The 26937-nt window shown below is 38.5% G+C and overlaps 1 protein-coding gene across 1 annotated transcript in view; it reads left to right on the forward strand.

The window, feature by feature from the left end:
* The window catches only part of GLRA2 (glycine receptor alpha 2), a 218209-nt gene that overhangs the window by 74617 nt on the left and 116655 nt on the right, over positions 1-26937 (forward strand). Inside the window, exons 6-7 of the mRNA XM_027963173.2 lie at positions 2570-2707; positions 5658-5872. Of these exons, the coding sequence (XP_027818974.1) occupies positions 2570-2707; positions 5658-5872 (353 nt within the window). The remainder of the gene's footprint in view (positions 1-2569; positions 2708-5657; positions 5873-26937) is intronic.

Below are 26937 nucleotides of genomic sequence, written 5' to 3' on the forward strand. Positions count from 1 at the left end.
AAAATTAAGATTAGCCGTCATTTAACCTCTATAATGAATCACTCTCTAGTCAGAAAATTGTATTTCCTTCTATCTTGTGCTTGTATAGACCTTCACTTCAAAGGAATTTTAGCAGGAAGGGATAATTGATTTGAGGACAAGATACAGGGGCCTTAGTCAGAGGAGGATGTAAAAATGAGGGGCATTGAGACGACATGGAATAAGGGGATCTCCCTTAGATGGGCAATGGACATACAAAGACAAGGTGAAGGAAATAAGAGAATTGCTATTACTTTGTGCCCTTTATGTCCTGGCTCTGATGCTACTGAAATCTTTAACATGTGCCATAAGTTGCTGATGCCTCCAAGGTAACGGAATTTTCAGTCAGCAGACATGAAATTTTTTTCTGGCTTGCTCCGTCAGTTGCTCTGTTTGTAAAATGCAGAGAATAGTAAGTGTAACTGACCTACAGGGATGTTAGGAGATTTAATGAGGCAGGGGCAAGAAAATACTTTTAACTTCTTGGTTTAGAAAAATAATAAATGTAAAAAGACACATCAACTATTATTTAAAAAGAGGCAGTGACAGGGATTTCTTCTGATCATTTAAAATCATTGTAGATTTCCCTTGAAACTTCCTACAAAAATAAACAAAATAATGAAACATCTTTGTTTGAAGAGGCTGTCAGGGATAAAATGAAAATTTCTGATTTACAATAGGCTTTATGCATTCATTTTTCCCCATTGCCCCTTCTCTTCAGAAGATAGTTAAGAAAAACTTTTTCTTACATAATGATTCCTTATTTGTGTCTTCTGTACTGCTCCAAGTTCTCCCCTGCCTCAACCTAATACTTAGTTTTTCTATAAAGCAACAACCATAGCTATCATCTGAAGTTCTTCCAAGGCTTAATCATGTCCGACTCTTTGCAACCCCTTGGTCTATACAGTCCATGGAATTCTCCAGGCCAGAATACTGGAGTGGGTAGCCATTTCTTTCTCCAGGGGATCTTACAAGCCAGGGATCGTACCCAGGTCTCCCATATTGCAGGCAGATTCTTTAACAGCTGAGCTAGTAGGGAAGCCCCCTTCAAGGCTTAAAAACTCCAATTAGTAAATGTGCTTGGTGCTTGCAGGATCTAGAAGTAATGAAATCAAAGAAGCAGTGATGTGTTTACCACTAACTTTGACTGTGAAGGGTGGGAAGTGGCCTTTACTTTTCTACCCTCATATTATATCCTCCTTCCCCACATTGTTTCCTCTTCTGTATGACCCCAAGCTGCAGCTTCCAAGTGGCTGACAAGGACTATTACTGTAGCAGTCAGCAAGAAAAGGGTGTTTGGCAAGCCTCTAGTATTTGGTAGATATATCCAAGAATTCCTCATACAGTACTGATGTGGAAGAGATAGGGTTGACCACTCTCTTTGTGGACCATCAATGCTTGTACAAAGCCCTCTTTGTGACTCCTTGCTTGTTTTTAATTTCTGACTTTGAATGGAAAAGGTGGTCCAAAGAAAGAGGAAAGTAGATTCCAATTAATTTTGCAATTGATTTCTGGGTAGCTTTGGTGAGTCATTACCTTTCAGTAAACAAGAATAAGAATCTATAACCTTAATAAACATGCTGAGGTTACTGGCTAGCCAAAACCTCACATAATAACCCTTGTCTGCCTCACTCTCCTTTTAGAGTTTATATCACACATAAAGAAGAGGGGAGAGAACTGATGTCTGAAAAAAGAGTAGCCTTCATTTCCAGGGTGCAAAAAGATCCAGGAGTACTTGACTTAACAACCTAGTTAGCAGGAGCTTGGAGACTAAGAGCTGACTTTAGTTTACTAAACTGATAATAATCTTACTTCGAATGGTTCAAGAGTCATGTAACAATCTGACTATATAACAGAGAATCTGTTTTACTTCATATTCAGCATTGTGATGAGTTGGCCCCTTTAGCAAGAAACTAGCACAATGAATATGCTTAATTTGCATATTCTACAACTTTCTCTTAGGTTACCTACCTACAGCCTTTCCCACTTGCTAAAGTAATTGAGGACTGACCATAAGGACTTGAACATAAACTTTCTGAAAACAAAGGTAGTAGACCCAAAGGGAGGAGCCAAGTTTGTAATGGAAATATTTTAAGCAGGGCTGTGATGAATCCATCCTCATTTTTAAAAAAATGCTTTTCATTTGAAATTCTGAGACTGGTACCATGAACTACATTGTTTTATTGGATAACCACAGACACAGCTCTTTCAAGTAAAGACAATTTTCAAAGCATTTCTGTTAGTTTACTTGTTTGTTCTTCAGAAGATTTAGTGGATAAAGAAGGCAAAGGAAAAATGGACTTTATAGATTTCATTCTCTCGTTATACAGAAAAAAAATCATTCAGAAATAGCTTGTTGTCTTCAATTTCTTTGGCTCCAATGACATGTAGTTGTCATGATGATCACAGCTCTTTTATTAAAAAATGCTCTTGAATTGACCGATCATGTCTGCTTTAGATTGACCTCCTTGATTGTTTCTTTACCTAGCTAGACTTTAAAGCTTTCTTGAAAAGATGCATTCAGTTTTTCACTATGATTTGTTTGCTCCAGTTGGGTACACAATGAATGACCTGATATTTGAGTGGTTAAGTGATGGCCCAGTTCAAGTCGCTGAAGGATTGACCCTGCCTCAGTTTATTTTGAAAGAAGAGAAGGAACTCGGCTACTGCACAAAGCATTACAACACTGGTAAGTTTCCTTTCAGCTGCTAAGCTCAAATGGGCTCCACCTGCAGCTTGGCATATATATCTTATCACCTTATTTTCTGCATATTTATCAAGAAAGTTGAGCTACAAAGAACTGCCCTGGGCTTGGCTCAAAATCCCTTCAACACATAAGATGCCTATACCCCTTGGAATGGATCAGAGAGCACGACAGGTAATTTTTCCAAAAGAGAGAGAGAAGGAAAGAGACTTGGGAATCTTGAGCTATTCTCTTGCTGACCATCTACTATCAAATGACTTTGAGGAACAATGTATGATACCTTGTAAGTGGTACATGAAATGTATAAATTTTGGCCCATTCCCAGCATCCACTCTTGACATTGGCTTCTCAGATCAATTTGCACTTTCAGGACTTCCGTGGGCCAGTGGTTAAGAATTCACTTGCAATGCAGGGGTCAAGGGTTCGGTCCCTGGCCGGGGAACTAAGATCCCACATGCTGTGGAGCAACTAAGCCTGCACGCCACAGCTACTGAGCCTGTATGCTCTGGAACCCGTGTGCCACAACTAGAGAGACCATGCGCCACAACAACAGATCCCACATGACACGACGAAGATCCTGCTTGCCACAATAAAGACCTGAGGCAGCCAAATAAATTAATACATCGATTTTAAATTTGTACTCTGCCTTAGTGGAAGAGAGAAATTATAGGTCTTTGCAAACCCAGAAATACAGCTGTTGTAGTCTCCAGTCCTAAACAGCGTGCGTGAAAATCAGCTGGTGGGAAGTCAGCTGGCTGTAAAAGTCATGCGTTGTCACTAGTGCTGACAGACACATGGTGCAAGGGGAGAATCTGAGGCAGTAGCAACAAGTGGGCATCTGTTGTTACCTGGAAGATTATGCCTGCCCAGGAAAGTCGAAGGCTTTTCCTGTGAATGTCCTGGTCTTTCATATCACACAAGCTGATCAAGGAGAAGCAATTGAGACATGATGGTTTGTTCAGTGACTGCTCAGGGAGTCACTGCTGAGTAAATGGTCCATGAACATTTGTTCTAGAAGTCAACAATGCTTTCTATGAAATAGCTAGAATCTGATTCTAAGGTCTTCTTCCTGACCAAGAAGAACCCAACCCTATCTCTTATCATTTGTGTGGGCTAAGCCAAATTACCTTCTGGGCTTCGAATGCCAAGCCAATTAAAAAGGAAGGGAAGTGGTAAGGGGCAGGAACATCTGTCTCTTAATAGTATGTTAAAAGTTGTAGTGTCTGTACATGTACTCTATTTTAGAGGCAATGCAACACTGTAAACAAATTCTGAGAGAGATGGGAATACAGACCACCTGACCTGCCTCTTGAGAAATCTGTATGCAGGTCAGGAAGCAACAGTTAGAACTGGACATGGAACAACGGACTGGTTCCAAATACGAAAAGGAGTACGTCAAGGCTGTATATAGTCACCCTGCTTGTTTAACGTATATGCAGAGTACATCATGAGAAATGCTGGGCTGGAAGAAACACAAGCTGGAATCAAGATTTCCAGGAGAAATATCAATAACCTCAGATATGCAGATGACACCACCCTTATGGCAGAAAGTGAAGAGGAACTCAAAAGCCTCTTGATGAAAGTGAAAGAGGAGAGTGAACAAGTTGGCTTAAAGCTCAACATTCAGAAAACGAAGGTCATGGCATCCGGTCCCATCACTTCATGGGAAATAGATGGGAAACAGTGGAAACAGTGTCAGACTTTATTTTTCTGGGCTCCAAAATCACTGCAGATGGTGACTGCAGCCATGAAATTAAAAGACGCTTACTCCTTGGAAGAAAAGTTATGACCAACCTAGATAGCATATTCAAAAGCAGAGACATTACTTTGCCGACTAAGGTCTGTCTAGTCAAGGCTATGGTTTCTCCAGTGGTCATGTATGGATGTGAGAGTTGGACTGTGAAGAAAGCTGAGTGCTGAAGAATTGATGCTTTTGAACTGTGGTGTTGGAGAAGACTCTTGACAGTCCCTTGGACTGCAAGGAGATCCAACCAGTCCATTCTGAAGGAGATCAGCCTTGGGATTTCTTTGGAAGGAATGATGCTAAAGGCTGAAACCACAGTACTTTGGCCACCTCATGCGAAGAGCTGACTCATTGGAAAAGACTCTGATGCTGGGAGGGATTGGGGGCAGGAGAAGAAGGGGACGACAGAGGATGAGATGGCTGGATGGCATCACCGACTCGATGGACGTGAGTCTGAGTGAACTCCGGGAGTTGGTGATGGACAGGGAGGCCTGGCGTGCTGTGATTCATGGGGTCGCAAAGAGTCGGACATGACTGAGCGACTGAACTGAACTGAACTGAACTGAAACAGATTCTAGGTATATTCTAAATGTCCTCAAGTAATTACCCAGGAGATTATGAAATTTTTACAATGATCAGATTAAATTCACAGCTTCTAAAAGTGTCCATTTTTCTCTTGCTATTGCTAACATGAAGACAGATATACAATTATCCAAATCCTTTAGGAGCCTCACATGAACTTCACTGCTTAGGAAGGTATAGTTTCAACTATTATATCTTATGCATTAAATGCTATATAGTGTATGCTACACATTTATGCTGTAGGTTACATATTGTATGCTGTATATTATATACTATAATTCCCACAAAACATGAATAGTTTCTTTCCACTGAATAGTCTAGAAAACTCGGAAGCTCTGTCTAAACAATCACACTGCCAGAAGCATAGATTTGAAAACTAAATATGCCATGTGGTTTTGAGCCAGTGACTTTTTAGATCACTCATTCTCACACTGTCATTTTCATTACTGGTTGAGTTGGAAAAGAGTTGAATTGGGTATGTAGAGTCAGTGTTTTGTGCAATCTTTCAAATCCATCTTTAATGTTCTTTTTTAATAAAAATAAAGTGGGAGGCTGGAATGGGAAAGATCATTTCAAACAGGCTTTTAAATCATCATTTCCTGTTTCCAGGAAAGTTTACCTGCATCGAGGTTAAATTTCACCTGGAACGCCAGATGGGATATTATTTGATCCAGATGTACATCCCCAGTTTGTTGATAGTCATTTTGTCCTGGGTCTCTTTTTGGATAAACATGGATGCGGCCCCTGCCAGAGTTGCACTGGGCATAACGACAGTCTTAACAATGACCACCCAGAGTTCAGGCTCCAGGGCATCTCTGCCGAAGGTAAGAAATCTCAATTCACAACAAGTGACCTGAGAAGTTTGTCAAAGGTCTTACGGGCTGGAGAATTCTGTTAAGACAGAAATGTTTGCTCTTGTGCGGCACCTGGAGATGCAAGTACAGTAAGAAAATGGAAAGCTGAGTTTGAGAGCATTAAGAGTTCTTAGAACAAGGGGGGGGGGGATCTTTGCAATCAGAATAATTAGGGCAAAGGGGATTCAGGGTTGAGAGAGAAGAGGAATGAGCAGAGGCAGAAACATGGCTCAGGAATTCTCAGAAGCCCTTGAGTACTTTTGACCTCATGTTGTTTACGAGGCATGAAGCTTGCAGGAAGTGGAGTAAGATTGATACAACTTATGTTGTATTGTCAAGTATTTATTGGGGAGGCTATTGTGATTCATGTACTCGGTGAAGTCTTTCACTGTAATAAAAGATTGAATTTGTTCCTGTTTAGTCGCTGAGTTGCGTCTGACTCTTTTGTGAACCCATAGACTGTAATTAAGCTACTGCAAATTTACACAGAAAAGCCATATGCAATGAGTGTACATAGGAAATGAACGTGCAGTATTAGGGTGCAGCAAATCAGATATCTGTTTGTTTGCTATGCCTTAATTTACCTTAATGGCTAATAACATTACTATTTTGAGTAACACAGTTACCTAGAGAATAACAGTGGAGTCACTGAAGATGGTAAAAATTCTGGCAACTGTGGCAGGTTTACAAAGAAGTATGGAGTGGATATTAGGGGCAAAAAGACATTTTGAAGTACCTTGAATAATATAATGGTTGCATAATTTATTTTTATGTAAGAGTGGCTGTCTGCACTTGTAAATATTGCTCAGGAAAATAATGATAAACATCCTGCTTGTGAAATGCCTCAGAACCTCAGAATGTTCCTATGTATATTTCCCCCTTTCACTGAGTACATTGAGTCATTAGCCTCAATTTTCCAGACTGTGAGTTCAATTTAGTATGCAGTATACACTGTCTCATACTGGTTTAGCAGTTACTACAAAACCCAGTTCCAGAAAGTAACTGAGATATAATCCTCTATCTTTGCAGGCTTGGGCTTATGTTTAGTTGTGCTGCAACTGACATGATAAGAAATGTTATATCATGTTCCACGTTATCGCCTGTGTTGGAAGATAAGATGACATATGGAAGAGTTCTGTGGCTTTAATGGAGTTTTGTTGAATAGCGGGAAAATAGTTAGACTAATTTTTCAAGTTTTATGCCCTCAAAGATAAATATTAAGATAATGTATGCTAATAGAGAAAGGAATAGATCTGTCTCTGATACTTTTTTACTTTATAGGATAACAAATAGTACAAAACACCTATGTCATATTTCTATTGGAATACAGATGTCAGAAATGGTAACAGCTTTTTTTTTTCCAGCTACATAATCACATATCAGTACTGCCTAACAGGAATTTTAATCCACTCTATGCCTCCTCCCAAACAGGTTCATTTGTTTATTTCCCACTATTTATTAGTTACTGCTGTCACTGTATGCCATGCCATTTAACCTTAGGACACACAAATATATCACACAATTTTATAGATAGTTAAAGTATTGGTGGTACACTGCAAACAGATAATGTCAAAACATAAGATATTTAGCCTCCAACAACTCATTGATACAAAAAGAATAGTCATTTACTTCAAAATGGGAGCTTGAGATTTTATAAATTTGTTATTCATTCTTATTAGCCATTGTGATTTTACATCATGGTCAAAACTGTTGCTAAAAAGGAGATTAGTCAAGATGGTAGTGTAGGAGGACACGGAAGTCACCTCTTGCCATGAATACATCAAAAATACATTTGCATGTGGAACAATATTCATTGAAAACTAAATGGAAACTAGCAGAAAGATTCTTGTACAAGCAAGGCTAAGAAAGATACATATGGAATCAAGTAGGAAGGGGAGAAAAATAAGTCAGGGCCCATGACCCTGGGAGGAGTCTCAGAGGAAAAGAGAGATTACATGAACAAACACCAGCTTTGGGGAGTGAGCAGTGAAAACCACGGACTGGATGCCCCAGTCCAGGGGTCATACACAGAGTAGATGAGCCCTCTTGGCTGCTTGGAGGATACTGGGACCAACAGGAGGTCTGTAGGAAGCCTGGTTTCTGCTCCTGAGGAGTGCTTGTGCACTGGCTTCCCCAGGGCAGGGCAGAGAAGATGGTTAGAGGACTGCTCCAGAGGCTATCAAGTTTCCCACAACTGCTTGGTGTTTGCTCCAGCAGAGCTTACTACACGTCTCAGTGTGGTATGTGATCTAGGGCTGCCACAGCCAGGGAAAAAGCTAGGCCATGGGATAGAGAGATGACCTAGTCCTGGGGCAAAGCCTGGGTGACGCAGCAGTAACTATTGTTGGCACATACTCAAGCACTGTATCAGAAGCAGCCCAGAACTCTGAGGGCGGCTACTCCACTATAGCTAACCCCGATACACAAAGAGAGTCCACACTGGCCCCTCCTGCCCTGCAGTGCAGCTCCACAAAAGGGCGGCAGTGTCACAGACTGGGGGACTGATCAGCAGTGAGAGACAAGCAGGACTTGGACCTGAGGCTGCATCTAAGCAGATAGAAATAAGTGCTGGCACCTGCACAGGCAGCACATTAGAAACAACTCAGACTGCTGTCTATGGCAAAAATGAGCTGAGAGGGCCCACATGGGCTTCCCTTCCTCTGCAATTTCCACCTCTGGGGCAAAAGTCCCAGTGTTGGGAAAGGGGAAAGCAGACACCTAAATGGAACACAGCCAGCTCAGGTGCAACCCGCAGGGCTTCTACTCCAGCTACTTGGAGGCCAGTGCTGGCCACTGAGTAGAAGGAAAGTCCCAACTCACACCCAGCTACAGCTCTAACTCCTCTATCTCCAGCCTCACATCAACGTAATAGCTACCAACATAATAGCTACCAACACAACCTGAGGAAAGTCCTTGCTTATGTCCACATCAAATCTGCTCTCTCTCCAAACGCATTAGGCACACAGTCTGCGTAGGGACGCTTCCATATATGGCATCTCTTCCAGATTGGAATAGATAACTGTTTCACTTAAATTCATACAGGCAAACAAAATTAAGGAAAATAATAAAGCATAGGACCTACTCTCAATCGAAACAGTAAGAGAAAAATCACTGAAAAAAATAATTCAGGTCAGGTCAGTTCAGTTCAGTCATGTCCAACTTTTTGCAGCCCCATGGACTGCAGCGTGCCAGCCCTTCCTGTCCATCACCAACTCCTGGAGCTTACTCAAACTCATGTCCATTGAATCAGTGATGCCATCCAACCATCTCATCCTCTGTTGTCCCCTTCTCCTCCTGCCTTCAATCCTTCCCAGTATCAGGGACTTTTCAAATGAGTCAGTTCTTTGCATCAGGTGGCCAAAGTATCGGAGCTTCAGCTTCAGCATCAGTCCTTCCAATGAATATTCAGGACTGATTTCCTTTAGGATGGACTGGTTGGATCTCCTTGCAGTCCAAGGGACTCTCAAGAGTCTTCTCCAACACCACTTTCAAAAGCATCAATTCTGTGTCACTCAGCTTTCTTTATAGTCCAACTCTCACATCCATACATGACCACTGGAAAAACCATAGCCTTGACTAGATGGACTTTTGTTGGCAAAGTAATATCACTGCTTTTTAATATGCTATCTAGGTTGGTCATAATCTTTCTTCCAAGGACCAAGCGTCTTTTAATTTCATGCCTGCAGTCACCATCTGCAATGATTTTGGAGCCCCCTAAAATAAAATCTGTCATTGTTTCCACTGGTTCCCCATCTATTTCCCATGAAGTGATGGGACCAGATGCCATGATCTTCATTTTTTGAATGTTGAGTTTTAAGCCAACTTTTTCACTCTCCTCTTTCACTTTCATCAAGAGGCTCTTTAGTTCTTCACTTTCTGCAATAATAGTGGTGTCATCTGCATATCTGAGGTTATTGGTATTTCTCCCTGCCATCTTGATTCCAGCTTGTGCTTCATCCAGCCCAGCTTTTCTCATGATGTACTCTGCATATAAGTTAAATAAGCAGGGTGACAATACACAGCCTTAATGTACTCCTTTCCCGATTTGGAACCAGTCTGTTGTTCCATGTCTGGTTCTAACTGGTGCTTCCTGACATGCATACAGATTTCTCAAGAGGCAGGACAGGTGGTCTGGCATTCCCATCACTTTAAGAATTTTCCACAGTTTGTGGTGATCCACAGTCAAAGGCTTTGGCATAGTCCATAAACCAGAAGTAGATGTTTTTCTGGAACTCTTCTGCTTTTTCAGTAATCCAACAGATGTTGGCAATTTGATCTCTGGTTCTTTTGCCTTTTCTAAAATCAGCTTGAATATCTGGAAGTTCATGGTTCACGTGCTGTTGAAGCCTGGCTTGGAGAATTTTGAGCATTGCTTTGCTAGCGTGTGAGATGAGTGCAATTGTGTGGTAGTTTGAGCATTCTTTAGCATTGCCTTTCTTTGAGATTGGAATGAAAACTGACCTTTTCCAGTCCTATGGCCACTGCTGAGTTTTCCAAATTTGCTGGCATATTGAGTGCAACACTTTCACAGCATCATCTTTCAGGATTTGAAATAGCTCCACTGGAATTCCATCACCTCCACTAGCTTTGTTCATAGTGATGCTTTCTAAGGCCCACTTGACTTCACATTCCAGGATGTCTGGCTCTAGGTGCGTGATCACACCATCGGGATTATCTGGGTCATGAAGATCTTTTTTGTATATTTCTTCTGTGTATTCTTGCCACTTCTGAATACCTTCTGCTTCTGTTAGGTCCATACCATTCTGTCTTTATTGTGTTCATCTTTGCATGAAATGTTCCCTTGGTATCTCTAATTTTCTTGAAGAGATCTCTAGTCTTTCCCATTCTATTGTTTTTCTCTATTTCTTTGCACTGATCACTGAAGAAGGCTTTCTTATCTCTCCTTGCTATTCTTTTGGAATTCTGCATTCAAATGGGTATATCTTTCCTTTTCTCCTTTGCTTTTCGCTTCTCTTCTTTTCACATCTATTTGTAAGGCTTCCTCAGACAGCCATTTTGCTTTTTTGCATTTCTTTTCCATGGGGATGGTCTTGATCTCTGTCTCCTGTACAATGTCATGAACCTCATTCTATAGTTCATTAGGCACTCTGTCTATCAGAGCTAATCTCTTGAATCTATTTCTCACTTCCACTGTATAATCAAAAGGGATTTGATTTAGGTCATATCTGCATGGTCTAGTGGTTTTCCCTACTTTCTTCAATTTAAGTCTGAATGTGGCAATAAGGAGTTCATGATCTGAGCCACAGTCAGCTCCAACTCTTGTTTTTGCTGACTGTATAGAGCTGGAGATACTCTTTTAATAATTAAAATACATAATTATATAGAAATATATAATTGACCTGATAAAGAATGCAAAGCATTGCTAATAAGAATGTTAACTGAAATAAGGAAAACAATAGATAAATATAGTGAGAATGTTAATATGGAACAAAGAATATAAAAAAAGACTCAATCAGAAATAAAGAATTCAATAATGGAAAATAAACACACTAGAAGGAATGAAAAGCAGACTGACACAGAAGAATGCATAAGTGATCTGGAAAACAAAGTAATGGAAATCACGTAAAAGAAAACAAATTTTTAAAAATGAGAACAGTTTATGAGATCTCTGGCTTAGCATTAATTTTACCAATATTCAAATTATAAGGGTCCCAGCAGGAGAAGAGGGTGAAGGAGATTGAAAATGTATTTGAGAAAATTATGGCTAAAGACCTCCCAAACTAGTGAAAAAGGAAAGAGATATCCAGGTACAGGAAGCACAGAGAGTTCCAAACAGTATAAAACCAGACAGATATATCATAATTAAAACGGAAAAATTTAAAGACAATTTTAAAGGCAGCAAGATAAAAACAGACTCATATACAAGGAAACTCCATAAGGCTATTAGCTGATTTTTCTGCAGAAATATTGCAGGTAAGAAGAGAGTTGCATGATATATTCAAAGTGCTGAAATGGAAAAACCTGCAACCTAGGATACGCTACCCAGAAAGACTGCTATTAGCATCAAAGCATATATAAAACTCCTCAGAAAAGCAAAAGCTAAAAGATTTCATCAAAACTAAACCTGCTGTAAAAGAAATGTAGAAATGTTAAAGGGTTTTCTCTTTGAGGGAGAAGGAAAAAAGTAAGAATCTATAGAAAATTGAAGTTCCAAAAAGGAAAGGAAAGGAAAATATATAGTAAGGATTGAGGATCTACCACTTAACTAAGCCAGTACAAATATTAAAAGACAAAAAAATGTAAAAGGAACTATAACTACAATAAAGAGTTAAAGGGATAAACATGAAGATGTAAAATATGATATTAAGACACAAAATGTTGGGGAGAGGTGTAAACAATGATCTTTTAAATGTGTTTGAACTCAAATGATTATCAGTTTAAAACAGGTAGATTTAGTTATAGGTCAACATATATGAACCCCATGAAAACCACAAATAAAAAAAACCTACAATAGAAACACAAAAACTAAAAAGAAAGAAACATAAGCATACTATTACCAAAGATAATCATCAAACCACAAGGAAAGAAACAAAAAGAAATAACCAGAAAAAAACTATAAAATCAGCCAGAAAATAAGTAATAAAATGTCAATCAGTACATATCTATCAATAATTACTCTAAATGTTAAAGGACTAAATGTTTCAATCAAAAGACATAGAGTGGTTAACTGTATTTTTTAAAAAAACAAGACCCATCTTTATGCTGCCTACAAAACTCAGTTCAGAACTAAAGACACACACAAGACTGAAAGAGAGGAAATGGAAAAAGACATTTCACATAAATGGAAATGACAAGAAAGGAGGCAGTAGTAATACTCATATCACACAAAATAGACTTTAAAACAAAGGCTATAACAAAAGACATAGAAAGACATTATACAATGATAAAGTGATCAATACAAGAATATATTACACACATTAACAAATATGCATCCAATAAAGGAACATCTATACATACAAAGAAATACTAACAGAAATAAAGGGAGAAATGGACAATCATACAGTAAGAGTAGGGAACTTAAATGCCCCACTTACATCAATGAACAGATCATCCAGAGAGAAAATCAATAAGGCAACAGTGGTCTTAAATGACATGATAGACCAGTTAGATTGAATAGATACCTACAGGAAATTTCATGCCCAAACAGCAGGATACATACTGTTTTCAAGTGCACATGGACCTACTTCCAGGACAGATTACAAGCTAGGCCATAAAATAATTCTCAACAAATTGAAAAGGACAGAAATTATTTCAAGCATCTTTTCTGACCATAACAGTTTGAAGTTGAAAATCTGTTACAGAAAGAAAAATGAGAAAAGAACAAACACGTGGAGACTAAACAACATGCTACTAAATGAGTCAATGAAGAAATCAAAGAGGAAATGAGAAAATAAAACAAGATAAATGAAAAGGGAAACACAACTTTCCACCACAACTTTCCAAAATCTATGGGATGCAGCAAAAGCTGTTCTAAGAAATTTACACCAATACTGGCCTTCCTCCAGAAATAAGAAAAATCTCAAATGAAAAAACACAGCCTACCACGTAAAGGTATTAGAAAAAGAACAAAAAAGCCCAAATTCAGCAGAAGGAAGGAAATAATAAAGGTAAAAGGGGAAATATCAAAGAAAGTGAGAGCTGGTTTTTCAAAAAGATAAACAAACTTGATAAACTTTTAGCTTGTTTCACCAAGAAGAAAAGAGAGAGGACCCAAATAAACGACACAATAACTGAAAGAAGAGAAATAACGGACAATACCACACAGGTACAAAACTCATAAGAGAATACTACCAACAGTATATGCCAACAAATAGTACAACCTCAAAGAAATGGACAAATTTCTAGAAGCATACACCTGCCAAGACTGAATCAAGGAGAAACAATTTGAAAAGACCAATAACTAGCAGAACCATTAAATTTGTAATTTTTAAAAAAACTAGCAAACACAAGTCCAGGACTAGATGGCTTCACAGGAAAAATCTACCAAACATATAAAGAAGGGCTAATACCTATGCTTCTCAAACTATTCCCCAGAACTGAAGTGGAGAGAACACTCCTAATTCAATCTCTGAAGCCACCTTTACCTTTGATACCTAAACCAGAAAAAGACACTGCAAAGTAAGAAAATTCCAGGCCAATATCACTGATGAACACAGATGTAAAAATCTTCAACAAAATATTAGCAAAATGAATCCAACAATATATAAAAAGGATTGGAGAAGGCAATGGCACCCTACTCCAGTACTCTTGCCTGGAAAATCCCATGGACAGAGGAGCCTGGTAGGCTGCAGTCCATGGGGTCGCTGAGTCGGACACGACTGAGCGACTTCACTTTCACTTTTCACTTTCATGCATTGGAGAAGGAAATGGCAAACCACTCCAGTGTTCTTGCCTGGAGAATCCCAGGGATGGTGGGGCCTGGTGGGCTGCCGTCTATGGGGTCGCACAGAGTCGGACATGACTGATGTGACTTAGCAGCAGCACCATAGCATGATCAAGTGGGATTTATTCCAGTGGCTTAAGGATATTTTAATACTTGCAAACTAATCAATGTGATATACCACATTAGCAAAAGGAAGAATAAAAATCATATAATGATCTCAAATAGCATTTGAAAAAATTCAATATCCATTCATGATATTAATAAAAACTCTCATCAAGATGGATATAGAAGGACTATATCTCAATATAATAAAAAACCATTTATGACAAACCCACAGCTAACTACATACCCAACGGTGAAAGACTAAAAGCATTTCTTTTAAAATCAAAAACAACAACATTCATTTATGATAAAAACCCTCCAGAAAGCAGGCATAGAAGGAACATACCTCAATATAATGAAAGCCATATATGACAAACCCACAGCAAACATTATCCTCAATGGTGAAAAATTGAAAGCATTTCCCCTAAAGTCAGGAACAAGACAAGGGTGCCCACTCTCACCACTACTATTCAATACAGTTTTGGAAGTTTTAGTCACAGCAGTCAGAGAAGAAAAAGAAATAAAGGGAATCCAGATTGCAAAAGAAGTAAAACTCTCACTGTTTGCAGATGACATGATCCTCTACATAGAAAACCCTAAAGACTCCACCAGAAAATTACTAGAGCTGATCAGTGAATATAGTAAAGTTGCAGGATATAAAATTAACACACAGAAATCCCTTGCATTCCTATACACTAACAATGAGAAAACAGAAAGAGAAATTAAGGAAACAATTCCACTCACCATTGCAATGAAAAGAATAAAATACTTAGGAATAAATCTACCTAAAGAAACAAAAGACCTATATATAGAAAACTATAAAACACTGGTGAAAGAAATCAAAGAGGACACTGATAGATGGAGAAATATACCATGTTCATGGATCGGAAGAATCAATATAGCGAGAAGGAGTATTCTACCCAAAGCAATCTATAGATTCAATGCAATCCCTATCAAGCTACCAACGGTATTTTCACAGAGCTAGAACAAATAATTTCATAATTTGTATGGAAGTACAAAAAACCTCGAATAGCCAAAGCAATCTTGAGAAAGAAGAATGGAACTGGAGGAATCAACCTGCCTGACTTCAGGCTCTACTACAAAGCCAAGACAGTATGGTACTGGCACAAAGACAGAAATATAGATCAATGGAACAAAACAGAAAGCCCAGAGATAAATCCATGCACCTATGGACACCTTATCTTTGACAAAGGAGTCAAGAATATTCAATGGAGAAAAGACAGTCTCTTTAACAAGTGGTGCTGGGAAAACTGGCCAACCACTTGTAAAAGAATGAAACTAAAACACTTTATAACACCATACACAAAAATAAACTCAAAATGGATTAAAGATCTAAATGTAAGACCAGAAACTATAAAACTCCTAGAGGAAAACATGGGCAAAACACTCTCTTACATAAATCACAGCAGGATCCTCTATGACCCACCTGCCAGAGTAATAGAAATAAAAGCAAAAATAAACAAATGGGACCTAATTAAACTTAAAAGCTTTTGCACAACAAAGGAAATTATAAGCAAGCTGAAAAGACAGACTTCAGAATGGGAGAAAATAATAGCAAAGAAGCAACTGAAAAGGAATAATTTCAAAAATACACAAGCAGCTCATGCAGCTCAATTCCAGAAAAACAAACGACCCAATAAAAAAAAAAATGGGCCAAAGAACTAAACAGACATTTCTCCAAAGAAGACATACAGATGGTTAACAAACACATGAAAAGATGTTCAACATCACTCATTATCAGAGAAATGTAAATCAAAACCACAATGAGGTACTATCTCATGCCAGTCAGAATGGCTGCTATCAAAAAGTCTATGAACAATAAATGCTGGAGAGAGTACAGAGAAAAGGGAACCCTCTTACCCTGTTGGTGGGAAAGCAAACTAGTACAGTCACTATGGAGAACAGTGTGGAGATTCCTTAAAAAACTGGAAATACAACTGCCATATGACCCAGCAATCCCACTGGGCATACACATTGAGGAAACCAGAATTGAAAGAGATGTGTGTACCCCAATGTTCATTGCAGCACTGTTTACAATAGCCAATACATGGAAGCAACCTAGATGTCCATCGGCAGATGAGTGGATTAAAAAAACTGTGGTAAATGTACACAATGGAATATTACTCAGCTATTAAAAGGAATGCATTTGAATCAGTTCTAATGAGGTGGATGAAAGTGGAGCCTATTATACAGAGTGAAGTAAGCCAGAAAGAAAAGCACCAATACACTATATTAACACAGATATATGGAATTTAGAAAGATGGTAACAATGACCCTATATGGAAGATAGCAAAAGAGACTCAGATGTAAAGAACAGACTTTCGGACTCTGTGGGAGAAGGCTAGGGTGGGATGATTTGAGAGAATCACATTGAAACATGTATATTATCATATGTGCAATAGATCGCCAGCCCAGGTTTGATGCATGAGACAGGGTGTCAGGGCTGGTGCACTGAGATGACCCTGAGGTATGGGATGGGGAGGGAGGTGGGAGAGGGGTTCAGGATGGGGAACACATGTACACCCATTGCTGATTCATGTCAATGTATGGCAAAAACCACTATAATATTATAAAGTGATTAGCTTCCAATTAAAATAAATAAATAAAATTTTAAGAAAAGAACAAAACAACCCTGCTGCTACTTTGATCTTGGACGCTGAGCCTCCAGAACCATGAGAAAATAAATTGCTCCGTTTAAGCTAAAAATAAAATAAAATCAGAAACAAGACAAGGATGCCCATTCTCCTCACTTTTTTAAACGTAGTATTGGAAGTGCTAGTAACAGTACTCAGATGGAAGGAAGCAAGAACAAGCATCCATATTGGAAGGGAAAAAGTAAAACTGTCACTATTTGCAGATTATATGGTACTTTATGTAGAAAATCCTAAAGTATCCACCAAAAAACTAGTAGAATAAATAAATAAATTCAGAAAAGTTGTAGGATACAAGGTTAATATATAGAAACCTGTTGCTTTTTTATACACTAATAATGAACTATCAGAAAGAGAAAGAAAAAATCCTATTTAAATCACATCAAAAAGAATAAAATATCCAGAAATAAAGCTTAACAAAGGAAGTAAAAGACCTGTACTTTGAAAAGTATAAAACAATGATGAAGGAAACTGAGGATGATACAAAGGAATGGAAAGACATCCAAAAACAAAGCTGTGACATCACAATCCCTGATTTCATATAATATGACCAAGCTACAGTAAGCAAAACATCATGGCATTGGCACAGAAACAGACACATAGATCTGTGGACCAGAATAAAAAGCTCACAAATAAACCCAACATACACAGTCAATTAATCTATGACAAAGTAGGCAAGGATAAACAATGGAGAAAACAAAGTCTCTTTCATAAGTGCTGGTGGGAAAATTGTACAGCTACACATAAAAGAATGAGATTAAAACATTTCATCACATCATATGTAAAAATAAACTCAAAATGGATTAAAGTCCTAAATGTAAGACCTGAAAACATAAAACTCCAAGAAGACTCCAAGGCAGAACATTCTTTGACATAAGGCGTAGCATTATTTTTTTTTGATCTGTCTCCTAAGGCAAAAGAAATAAAAGCAAAAATATACAAATGGAACCTGATTAAACTCAAAAGCTTTTTCACAGCAACAGAAACCATAAACAAAACAAAAAGGCAACTTACTAAATAGAAGAAAATATTTGCAAATGATATGATTGACAAGGAGTTAATATCCAAAGTAAATAAATAGCTCATATAACTCAATATAAAAAACTAAACAACCCAATCCAAAAGGAGGCAAAATACCTACAGAGACATTTTTGCAAAGAGGAAAAGCAGATGGTCACCAGGCACGTGAAAAGTTTCTCAACATCATTAATCATTAGGGAAATGCAAATCAAAGCCACAATCAAAACCTCACACCTGTCAGAATAGCTAGCATCAAGAAGCCTACACATAACAAATGTTGGTTGGTGAGGATGTGGGGAAAAGGGAACCCTCATACATAGTTGGTGGGAATGTAACTTTGTGCAGCCACTAGGGAAAACAATATAGGGATTCCTCAAAAAACTAAAAATAGAACTACCATGATCCAACAATTTCACTCTTAGGTGTATATCCAGAAAAAAATTGAAATCACTAATTCAAAAAGATATATGCACCAGTGTTCATAGCAGCACTATTTGCAATTGGCAAGATATGGAAGTAACATAATTGCTCATCAATAGACAAATGGATAAAGAACATATTACTCAGTTATATAAAAGAATGAAATTCTGCCATCTGCAGTAATGTGGTTGGAGCTAGACAATATTCTGTTTAGTGAAATAAGTTAGAGAAAGAAAGACAAACACTATATGACATCACTTATGTTTGGAATCTTAAAAGTAAAACAAATGAATGTATGCAGAAAAAACAGAAACGGTCTTAGAGATATAGAGAACAAACTAGTGGTTATCAGTGGGGAGAGGGAAGTTGGTGGGGGAAGACAGAGTTATGGGATTAAGAGATTTAAAATACTATGTATAAAATCAAAAAGCAACAAGAATACATCATATCTCACAGGGAATTCAAGTCATTATTTTGTAATAACTTATAACGGAGTATAATCTATAAAATATTGAATCAGTATGCTGTACACATGAAACTAATATAATATTTAAATCACGTATATTTCAATTAAAAAACTACTGCTAAATAAGTGGTCACTGATTAGTAATCTTTGTATGAGAGGCAATCAGGAATTCAGATAAACCTAAACAGAGTATAATAAAAAAAATTTTATATTCGGCTCTGAACTCATCATGATTATCCTTTTGCTATCATAGGTTTATCTTTCTATGTATATTTTATTAGGCTATTATTAAACATGGTTGGCTCTCAACTGACTGTGGGGAGATGTGACTCATATGGATGACAGTGAGAAAGGAAAATGGGATAAAAAATGAATCATGGAAAACAAAGAATTACTTACACACACACACTCATTCTAATTTATACACATAGCAGTCCCTGAGAAAGTGCTTCCAGGGTCTATGGCAATGCCCTATACAGAATAGGTACGTGCATTGCACTATCTTATGTATAACAAGTAAGACATGCTTGTTATAAATAAGACAGAAAACACAGAAAATATCATTGACATTAATGAACCAGTATATAACTATTAAAATTTAGATTTATGTCCTTCAAGTATATTTTTCCATGTACATTTGTAGCCAAACCTCATATACGCACAAACAGAAAATTTAGATCAAAGTTGTATACATTTCTATATATTAATATGTGCCACTTCAAATTGATCATGACTATATTTGCAGTAACTTAACAGTAAATTTGATGTATTCAGATCAGTTCAGTAGCTCAGTTGTGTCTGATTCTTTGTGGCCCCATGAACTGCAGCATGCCAGGCTTCCTCTTCCATCACCAACTCCCTGAGCTTGCTCAAACTCATGTCCACCGAATCGGTGATGCCATCCAACCATTTCACCCCCTGTTGTCCCCTTTTCCTCCTGCCTTCAATCTTTCCCAGCATCAGGGTCTTTTCAAATGAATCAGTTCTTTGCATCAAGTGGCCAGAGTATTGGAGTTACAGCTTCAGCATCAGTCCTTCCAATGAATATTCAGGACTGATTTCCTTTAGGATTGACTGGTTTGATTTCCTCGCAGTCCAAGGGACTCTCAAGAGTCTTCTCCAATACCACAGTTCAAAACTATCAAACCTCCAATACTCAGTTTTCTTTATGGTCCAACTCTCACATCCATACATGACCACTGGAAAAACCATCCCTTTGACTATACCAACCTTTGTTGGCAAAAAATGTCTCTGCTTTTTAGTACAATGTCTAGGTTTCTCATAGCTTTTCTTCCAAGGAAAAAAATCTTATGATTCCATAGCTGCAGTCACCATCTGCAGTGAATTTGGAGCCCAAGAAAATACAAGTCTCTCACTGTTTCCATTGTTTCCCCATCTATTTGCCATGAAGTGACGGGACCAGATGCCATGATCTTAGTTTTCTGAATGTTGACTTTTAAGCCAAATTTTTCACTCTCCTCTTTCACTTTCATCAGGAAAGTTCTTCTTTGCTTTCTGCCATAAGGGTGGTGTCATCTGCTTATCCGGAGTTATTGATATTTCTCCTGGCAATCTTGGTTCCAGCTTGTGTTTCATGCAGCCCAGCATTTTGCATGATGTACTCTGCATATAAGTTAAATAAGCAGGGTGACAATATACAGCCTTGACATACTCCTTTCCCAATTTGGAACCAGTCTGTTGTTCCATGTCCAGTTCTAACTGTTGCTTCTTGCCCTACATTCAGATTTCTCAGGAGGCAGGTAAGGTGGTCTGGTATCCCTATCTCTTGAAGAATTCTCCACAGTTTGTTGTGATCCACACAGTCAGAGGCTCTAGCATAGTCAATCAAGCAGAAGTAGATGCTTTTTTTTTTTAAGTTATCTTGCCTTTTCTATGATCCAATGATGTTTTCAATTTGATCTCTAGTTCCTCTGCCTTTTCTAAATCCAGCTTGAACATCTGAAAGTTCTTGGTTCACGTCTGTTGAAGTCTGGCTTGAAGAATTTTGAGCTTTGTTTTTTTTTTTTTGTTTTTTTTTTTTTGAGCTAGCTTTGCTAGAGTGTGAGATGAGTGCAATTGTGCAGTAGTTTGAACATTCTTTGGCTTTACCTTTTTTGGGACGGGAATGAAAAATGACCTTTTCCAGTGCTGTGGCCACTGCTGAGTTTTCCAAATTTGCTGGTATATTGAGTGCAGCACTTTCACAGCATCATCTTTTAGGATTTCAAATAGCTCAGCTGGTACTGAATCATCTCCACTAGCTTTGTTCATAGTGATACTTCCTAAGGCCCACTTGACTTTGCACTCTAGGATGTCTGGCTCTAGGTGAGTGATCACACCATCATGGTTATCTTGGTCATTAAGATCTTTTTTGTATAGTTCTTCTGTGTATTCTTGCCACCTCTTCTTAATACCTTCTGCTTCTGTTAGGTCCATACTATTTCTGTCCTTTATTGTGTGTCCATCTTTGCATGAAAAGTTCCCTTGCTATCTCTAATTTTCTTGAAGAGAATAATCACCATTTATTTTAACATCTGGAATATTTAAGAGTTTCTTTCTTTTTTTTTTTGCATTTTGTCATGATGCTATTTAATATTTAATCTTAAACTGGCTCTTTCACTCTCCTCCTTCACTCTCATCCAGAGGCTCTTTAGTTTCTCTTCACTTTCTGCCATTAGAGTGGTGTCAACCCACATATATGAGGTTGTTGATGTTTCTCCCAGCTATCTTGATTCCAGCTTGTAATTCGTCCAGCCCAGCATTTCTCAAGATGTGCTTAGCATATAGGTTAAACAAACATCGTGACAGCAGACAGCCCTGTCGTACCGTTAGAAAGAAGTACTGGTGTTCACATTTTCATACAAAGCCCAAACTACTAAGGATACAAGACAGGTTCTCCTAGTAACTCTTTTACTGTCTGATCCCAGGGCAACTTGGAGTTTCAGCAGCTCAGCAGATATGACATGTGGAGGAGATGTCAACCTCTTCCCTTACTGTGATAGGGGTATACAACCTTCCCCTCTCCTCCCATCTTTAGAAGAGTGGGGAAAATGCCATAGCACTGTCAACATCCACAAATTACATTATTTCAATTAATTCTTTTCAAATATCTAGTCTTCCATAATACACGGTGTCAGGTATAAAAGTCTCTAGATAGCAGTTCTTCTAGAAAGTCCTGCATCCTGAAAGCATATATGAAAGCATATATTCTCCCTTCATAGTGAGGCTTTCGTAGAAATTCTGAAACAATAAGTGTCTCCAACTCCAATGCTATTATCCTTATAAAATAAATAAATATGTTTAATTTTAGAGTCTTAGTCCTGTGAGGACAAGGACTCTGTTGATTTGTCCATGTTTACATATCTACCATTTAGTACAACACCTGGCTCATAGGAGGTGCTCAGTAAAGAGTTGGTTACTGAATGAATAAACAGTGTTGAAAAGGCTTGCAGTCAAGAGGTATTCTAAGCATAATTTAATTGGTGGTTCATTCATCCATTCATTTATTCACCTTAACATTTATTGAATATCTCCCCTGTGCTATTCATTGTGCTAGGGGCTGGGGAAACCAAAGATTAAAAGAGAAAAAAACAGTCCTTGCCCCTGCTCAGGGATCTGTAATCTGGTATGCCAAAGACAGATACGTGGAATGTTGATCATTAAACAATGTGGAATACAGGACATCAGCGAAAATGCCTAACATTAAATGGAGGAGGATGAAACACAGAGAGAAGAGGGAAGGAGAAGAGGGGAAGGGAGCCAGAGAAGAGGGAAGGTGCAGTACTAGGAACATGACCTGAAGGAGGGATCCTTAACTGAATCTATGAAGCCGACTAAATAGGTGAAGTAGGAGGAGGTAAAGGTCATTCCAGGCAATGAGGTCTTTACTATTCATAATATTTGGGCTACATTTATAAAACAAGCTTTTCGAGAAGACAATCTGGGCAGGTTTCCAACATGCTTCACGAATTTTAAACACATTTCGAGTAAGAAATTGTGTTTATTGAATCCAAGTTAATATCCTGCCTTCCTGCCAACCAAAGCTTTTTGTAGTTTTTATTTAGTTTGGTGTTTAGAAGTTCAGTCTCCTCCCTCAAAAAAGAAAAATGAAATAATGGCATGATATCTGTTCCACAAGTACTTTGCCATTTGAAACTATAAAATTGCTTTTTGAAATATACATTTTTTTTTTTACCAACCTCCCAGAAGCTGTTCTGCTGGTTATGTTCTAACAGTTCAGCGCATAGAACCCCTAGAGGCAGACTAAAGGCTGGGTGTATTATTGTCTTTCTGACCCACACGAAAATATCAGGGTGAACTGAATAGAAGGCTGTGAGACATCAGGCAGGCTTTGAGTGTAGCCAAATGGAGTTAAACAATTCTTTTCCTTTATGCTGTTTGTTATTACAGCTAAATGATTTGCAGCCACTCGTAAGTATGTCTTGAGTCTAATTTGTGGCTACAGCCAAGAGGCTGTAGAGCTGAGAGCAAGCACTGATAGGGGACAGTTGGGATGCAGTGCAGGTGACTCTCACAGGTCCATAACCATCTCCTTGGAGCAAAGTTCCAGAGGCATTATCCTTAGCCATTATTAACTGAGGTGCTCTATTTCCTATATAAGGAAAATTTGCCTTGCTTTTCAGCCATCTGGTCAACTAAGACCAGCTGGGCCATTTCAAGAAGCTGCCAAACCCAGGCAGCTTGGAATTTAAAACAAGAGTCCTGCCATGTTTGATCATGCTTTATTCCCCATAAGAATGTTTCTATCTAGAGACTGCAGCAAGAGAAACTATGAAAGCAGCAAGATTGATACCTACAAAAGTTTTGAGATAATGAGTTTTGGGGGATGTCTGTTTTAACTTAAAAAATAAAGATGAATGCTCCTAATCCCAAGCTAATTGGAAGGAATTTCCTAGGTCACATTGGTATTTCTGAAAGAGACAGGGAACTATTCTGTTTTGAGAAATCAGGATTTTACTGAGCTCTTGGATAAAATATTGAAAAGTAACAAAGCCAAGCTTTGGCATATTGACCTTTGGGCCTGCTTGCTTCAGCCAGATGTCTGCATATGTGGGAGATTTTATAAATTTTCCCTTCTGACATTTCCTGAGCCACAGCAAACTGAAGAATTGATGTAGTGAGTGTGTGATAAAAATATGCAAAGAGATGATGTGTGCAAATTCTCTTGGGAGAGAGCTGGAGCACTACTGGTACTTTAATTCAGGAATGTCGTTGGGAGCCTTACAGGGAGTTGACAGTAGGAGAAGCTATCCAGGCTATGCCTCTGCTCACCTCCTGGTGAGGCTTATAAATATTTGGGGGACAGTATTTTGAGGTTCAGGATTATTTTGAATTCTCTTTCCATCTCACTAAAATGGGAACTCTATCTGGGTCATATAACCTAAGTGACTTCGGTTCTTAAAAATGCCACACGGTGAGGAAAAACTGAACTATTATGGAGCATGTACCATACACTCAGGATATAGACATGAAGAAACAGACTGATATATACATAAATTGGAGATTATAATTCAGTAAAGTAAGGGCAATGAGATAGAATTTTAACAAATATGGTTATAATAATCCCCTCTCTGTATCCATACCCTTTGAGTAATAGCCCCCTCCCACACTGACTGCCAACTTGACCATGTGACTTGTCTCAGTCAAAGGAACAATGGCAGATGTGACATAAGCAGAGACTTGAAAAATGCTTGCACATTGTGGCTAGCTTTCTCTTACTGCTTGTGGGACCCTATGAATACCACCATGTGAATAAAGCCAGGCTAGCCTGCTGAATGATGAGAGACAGACGATCCAGTTATTCAGCTACCAAGATGGCAGCCAGCTAACCACCAACTTTCCCGCTCACTACTCCAGGCACACTAGCCTCCTTGCTGTTTTCCAAATATGCTAGGTATGTGCTGTCATCCCTGGGCCTTTGCAATGACTGTTCTCTGTGCCTGGAACACTCTGGCCCCAGATACTCACATGAGTAACTTCTCTACCTTTTCTAAGTCTTTATTCAAATCTTATCTTCTGACCTGTTCTAGCCTTTATAAGAATGACTAGATGCCCTAGTCATTCACCCATGCCCTCATCAACACCTTGACCCAACTCTACTTTTCAATTTGTTCCCCCTGTATTTTATCATTTTATTATTTATTATTATTTTTTTAAGTTTATTTATTTTTTTCAGATTTTATTTTATTTTACTTTACAATATTGTATTGGTTTTGCCATACATCAACATGAATCCACCATGGGTATACAAGTGTTCCCCATCCTGAACCCCCCTCCCACCTCCCTCCCCGTGCCATCCCTCTGGGTCATCCCAGTGCACCAGCCCCAAGCATCCTGTATCCTGCATTGAACCTAGACTGGCGATTTGTTTCTTATATGATACTATACATGTTTCAATGCCATTCTCCCTAATCATCCCACCCTTTCCCTCTCCCACAGAGTCCAAAAGACTGTTCTATACATCTGTGTCTCTTTTGCTGTCTTGCATACAGGGTTATTATTACCATCTTTCTAAATTTTAGAGCAACACAGATTTGTATCAAATTCTATTACGTTGTCCTTATTATATATTATCTGTTTCATTTAGCTTGAATATGAACTCCATGAAAACAAAGATCTTTATCTGGCTTGCTCCCTATAATAGCACCTATTTTGTGTGTGCTCAGCTGTGTCCTACTCTTTGTGACCCCATGGACTGTAGCCTGCCAGGCTCCTTTGTCCACGGGATTTTCCAAGCAAGAATACTGGATTAGGTTGCCATTTCCTACTCCAGGAGATCTTCCCGACCCAGGGATCAAACCCATGTCTCTTGCATCTCCTGCATTGGCAGGCAGATTCTACTAGCACCACCTGGGCAGGCAGATTCTTTACCAGCTAAGCCACAAGGGAAACCCAAGAATACTGGAGTGGGTAGCCTATTCCTTCTCCAGCGGATCTTCCCAACCCAGGAATCGAACCAGGGTCTCCTGCATTGCAGATTCTTTATCAAGTGAGCTATCAGGGAAGCCACTATAATAGCACCTAGCTTATAGTATATGTTCAATAAATGTATGTTGATTGAATTAATGAATATATATAATACATCTCTAAAGTCTAGTAACTGAGAAGAATTCATCTATCCTTTCTCTAGGAGATAGAATAAAAGGGAAATCACATAACCAGGGGCCCATCTTTCCTTAACCAACTATTCTTCACCACTGAGAATCTTGGCTAACTACATTATGTCATGCCAACATAATAATATTTTTATAAAGTTTTGCTTCTCTCATGGATTGTATCAAGTAGCGGTATATTCATTTTTCTTTGATAGCTGTTTCTTATAGAATAATGTAACCAAAGAAACACTAATAAAGCAGTAATTGTTTATGTGACAGGGTACCCAGACGGGCTATTTTTATCTCCGTTTTGTTTGCTTCCTCAGTACCATCTCAACTGATTTGGAGGTTTCTCAATGTGTTGATGCAAGGGTTCATCTCTGCTTCTAGCTCCTCTAATTTTCTGGATGCAAATATATTCTTTGAATTCTGATAAAGGCATCCAGGGATCTCCTCCCCTGAACTGTCTACAGTCACTCTGGGCCAGAGGTGCAGCCCCCATACTCTTCCATAGGGGTCCAATCATCAGAAAACACCTCCTTTTCTTTACTGAAGAAGTACCAAGTGGGTTTTTGTTTTCCTCTGATTTTAATGTGTCATTAAACAGTATCTGTGTATCTGAACCTAAGCATTGCTTTGGACTGTATCATCATCTAGGTCTTAAGAAGCCATGAGCTCCAATCTGAAGTAAACTGCATGATACACCTAAAGCAAACGTAACCCATCCCTAATGGAAAAAGGGGGATGATCTCAGTTTTTTCTTTTTTCAAATTGACTATGCCTTAATGAAACTCGAATATCCAACTATTTTCAAAACTACACATGAACTGATAAAA

This window comes from Ovis aries, chromosome X (assembly GCF_016772045.2).
Source record: "Ovis aries strain OAR_USU_Benz2616 breed Rambouillet chromosome X, ARS-UI_Ramb_v3.0, whole genome shotgun sequence".
Lineage (NCBI taxonomy): Eukaryota > Metazoa > Chordata > Mammalia > Artiodactyla > Bovidae > Ovis > Ovis aries.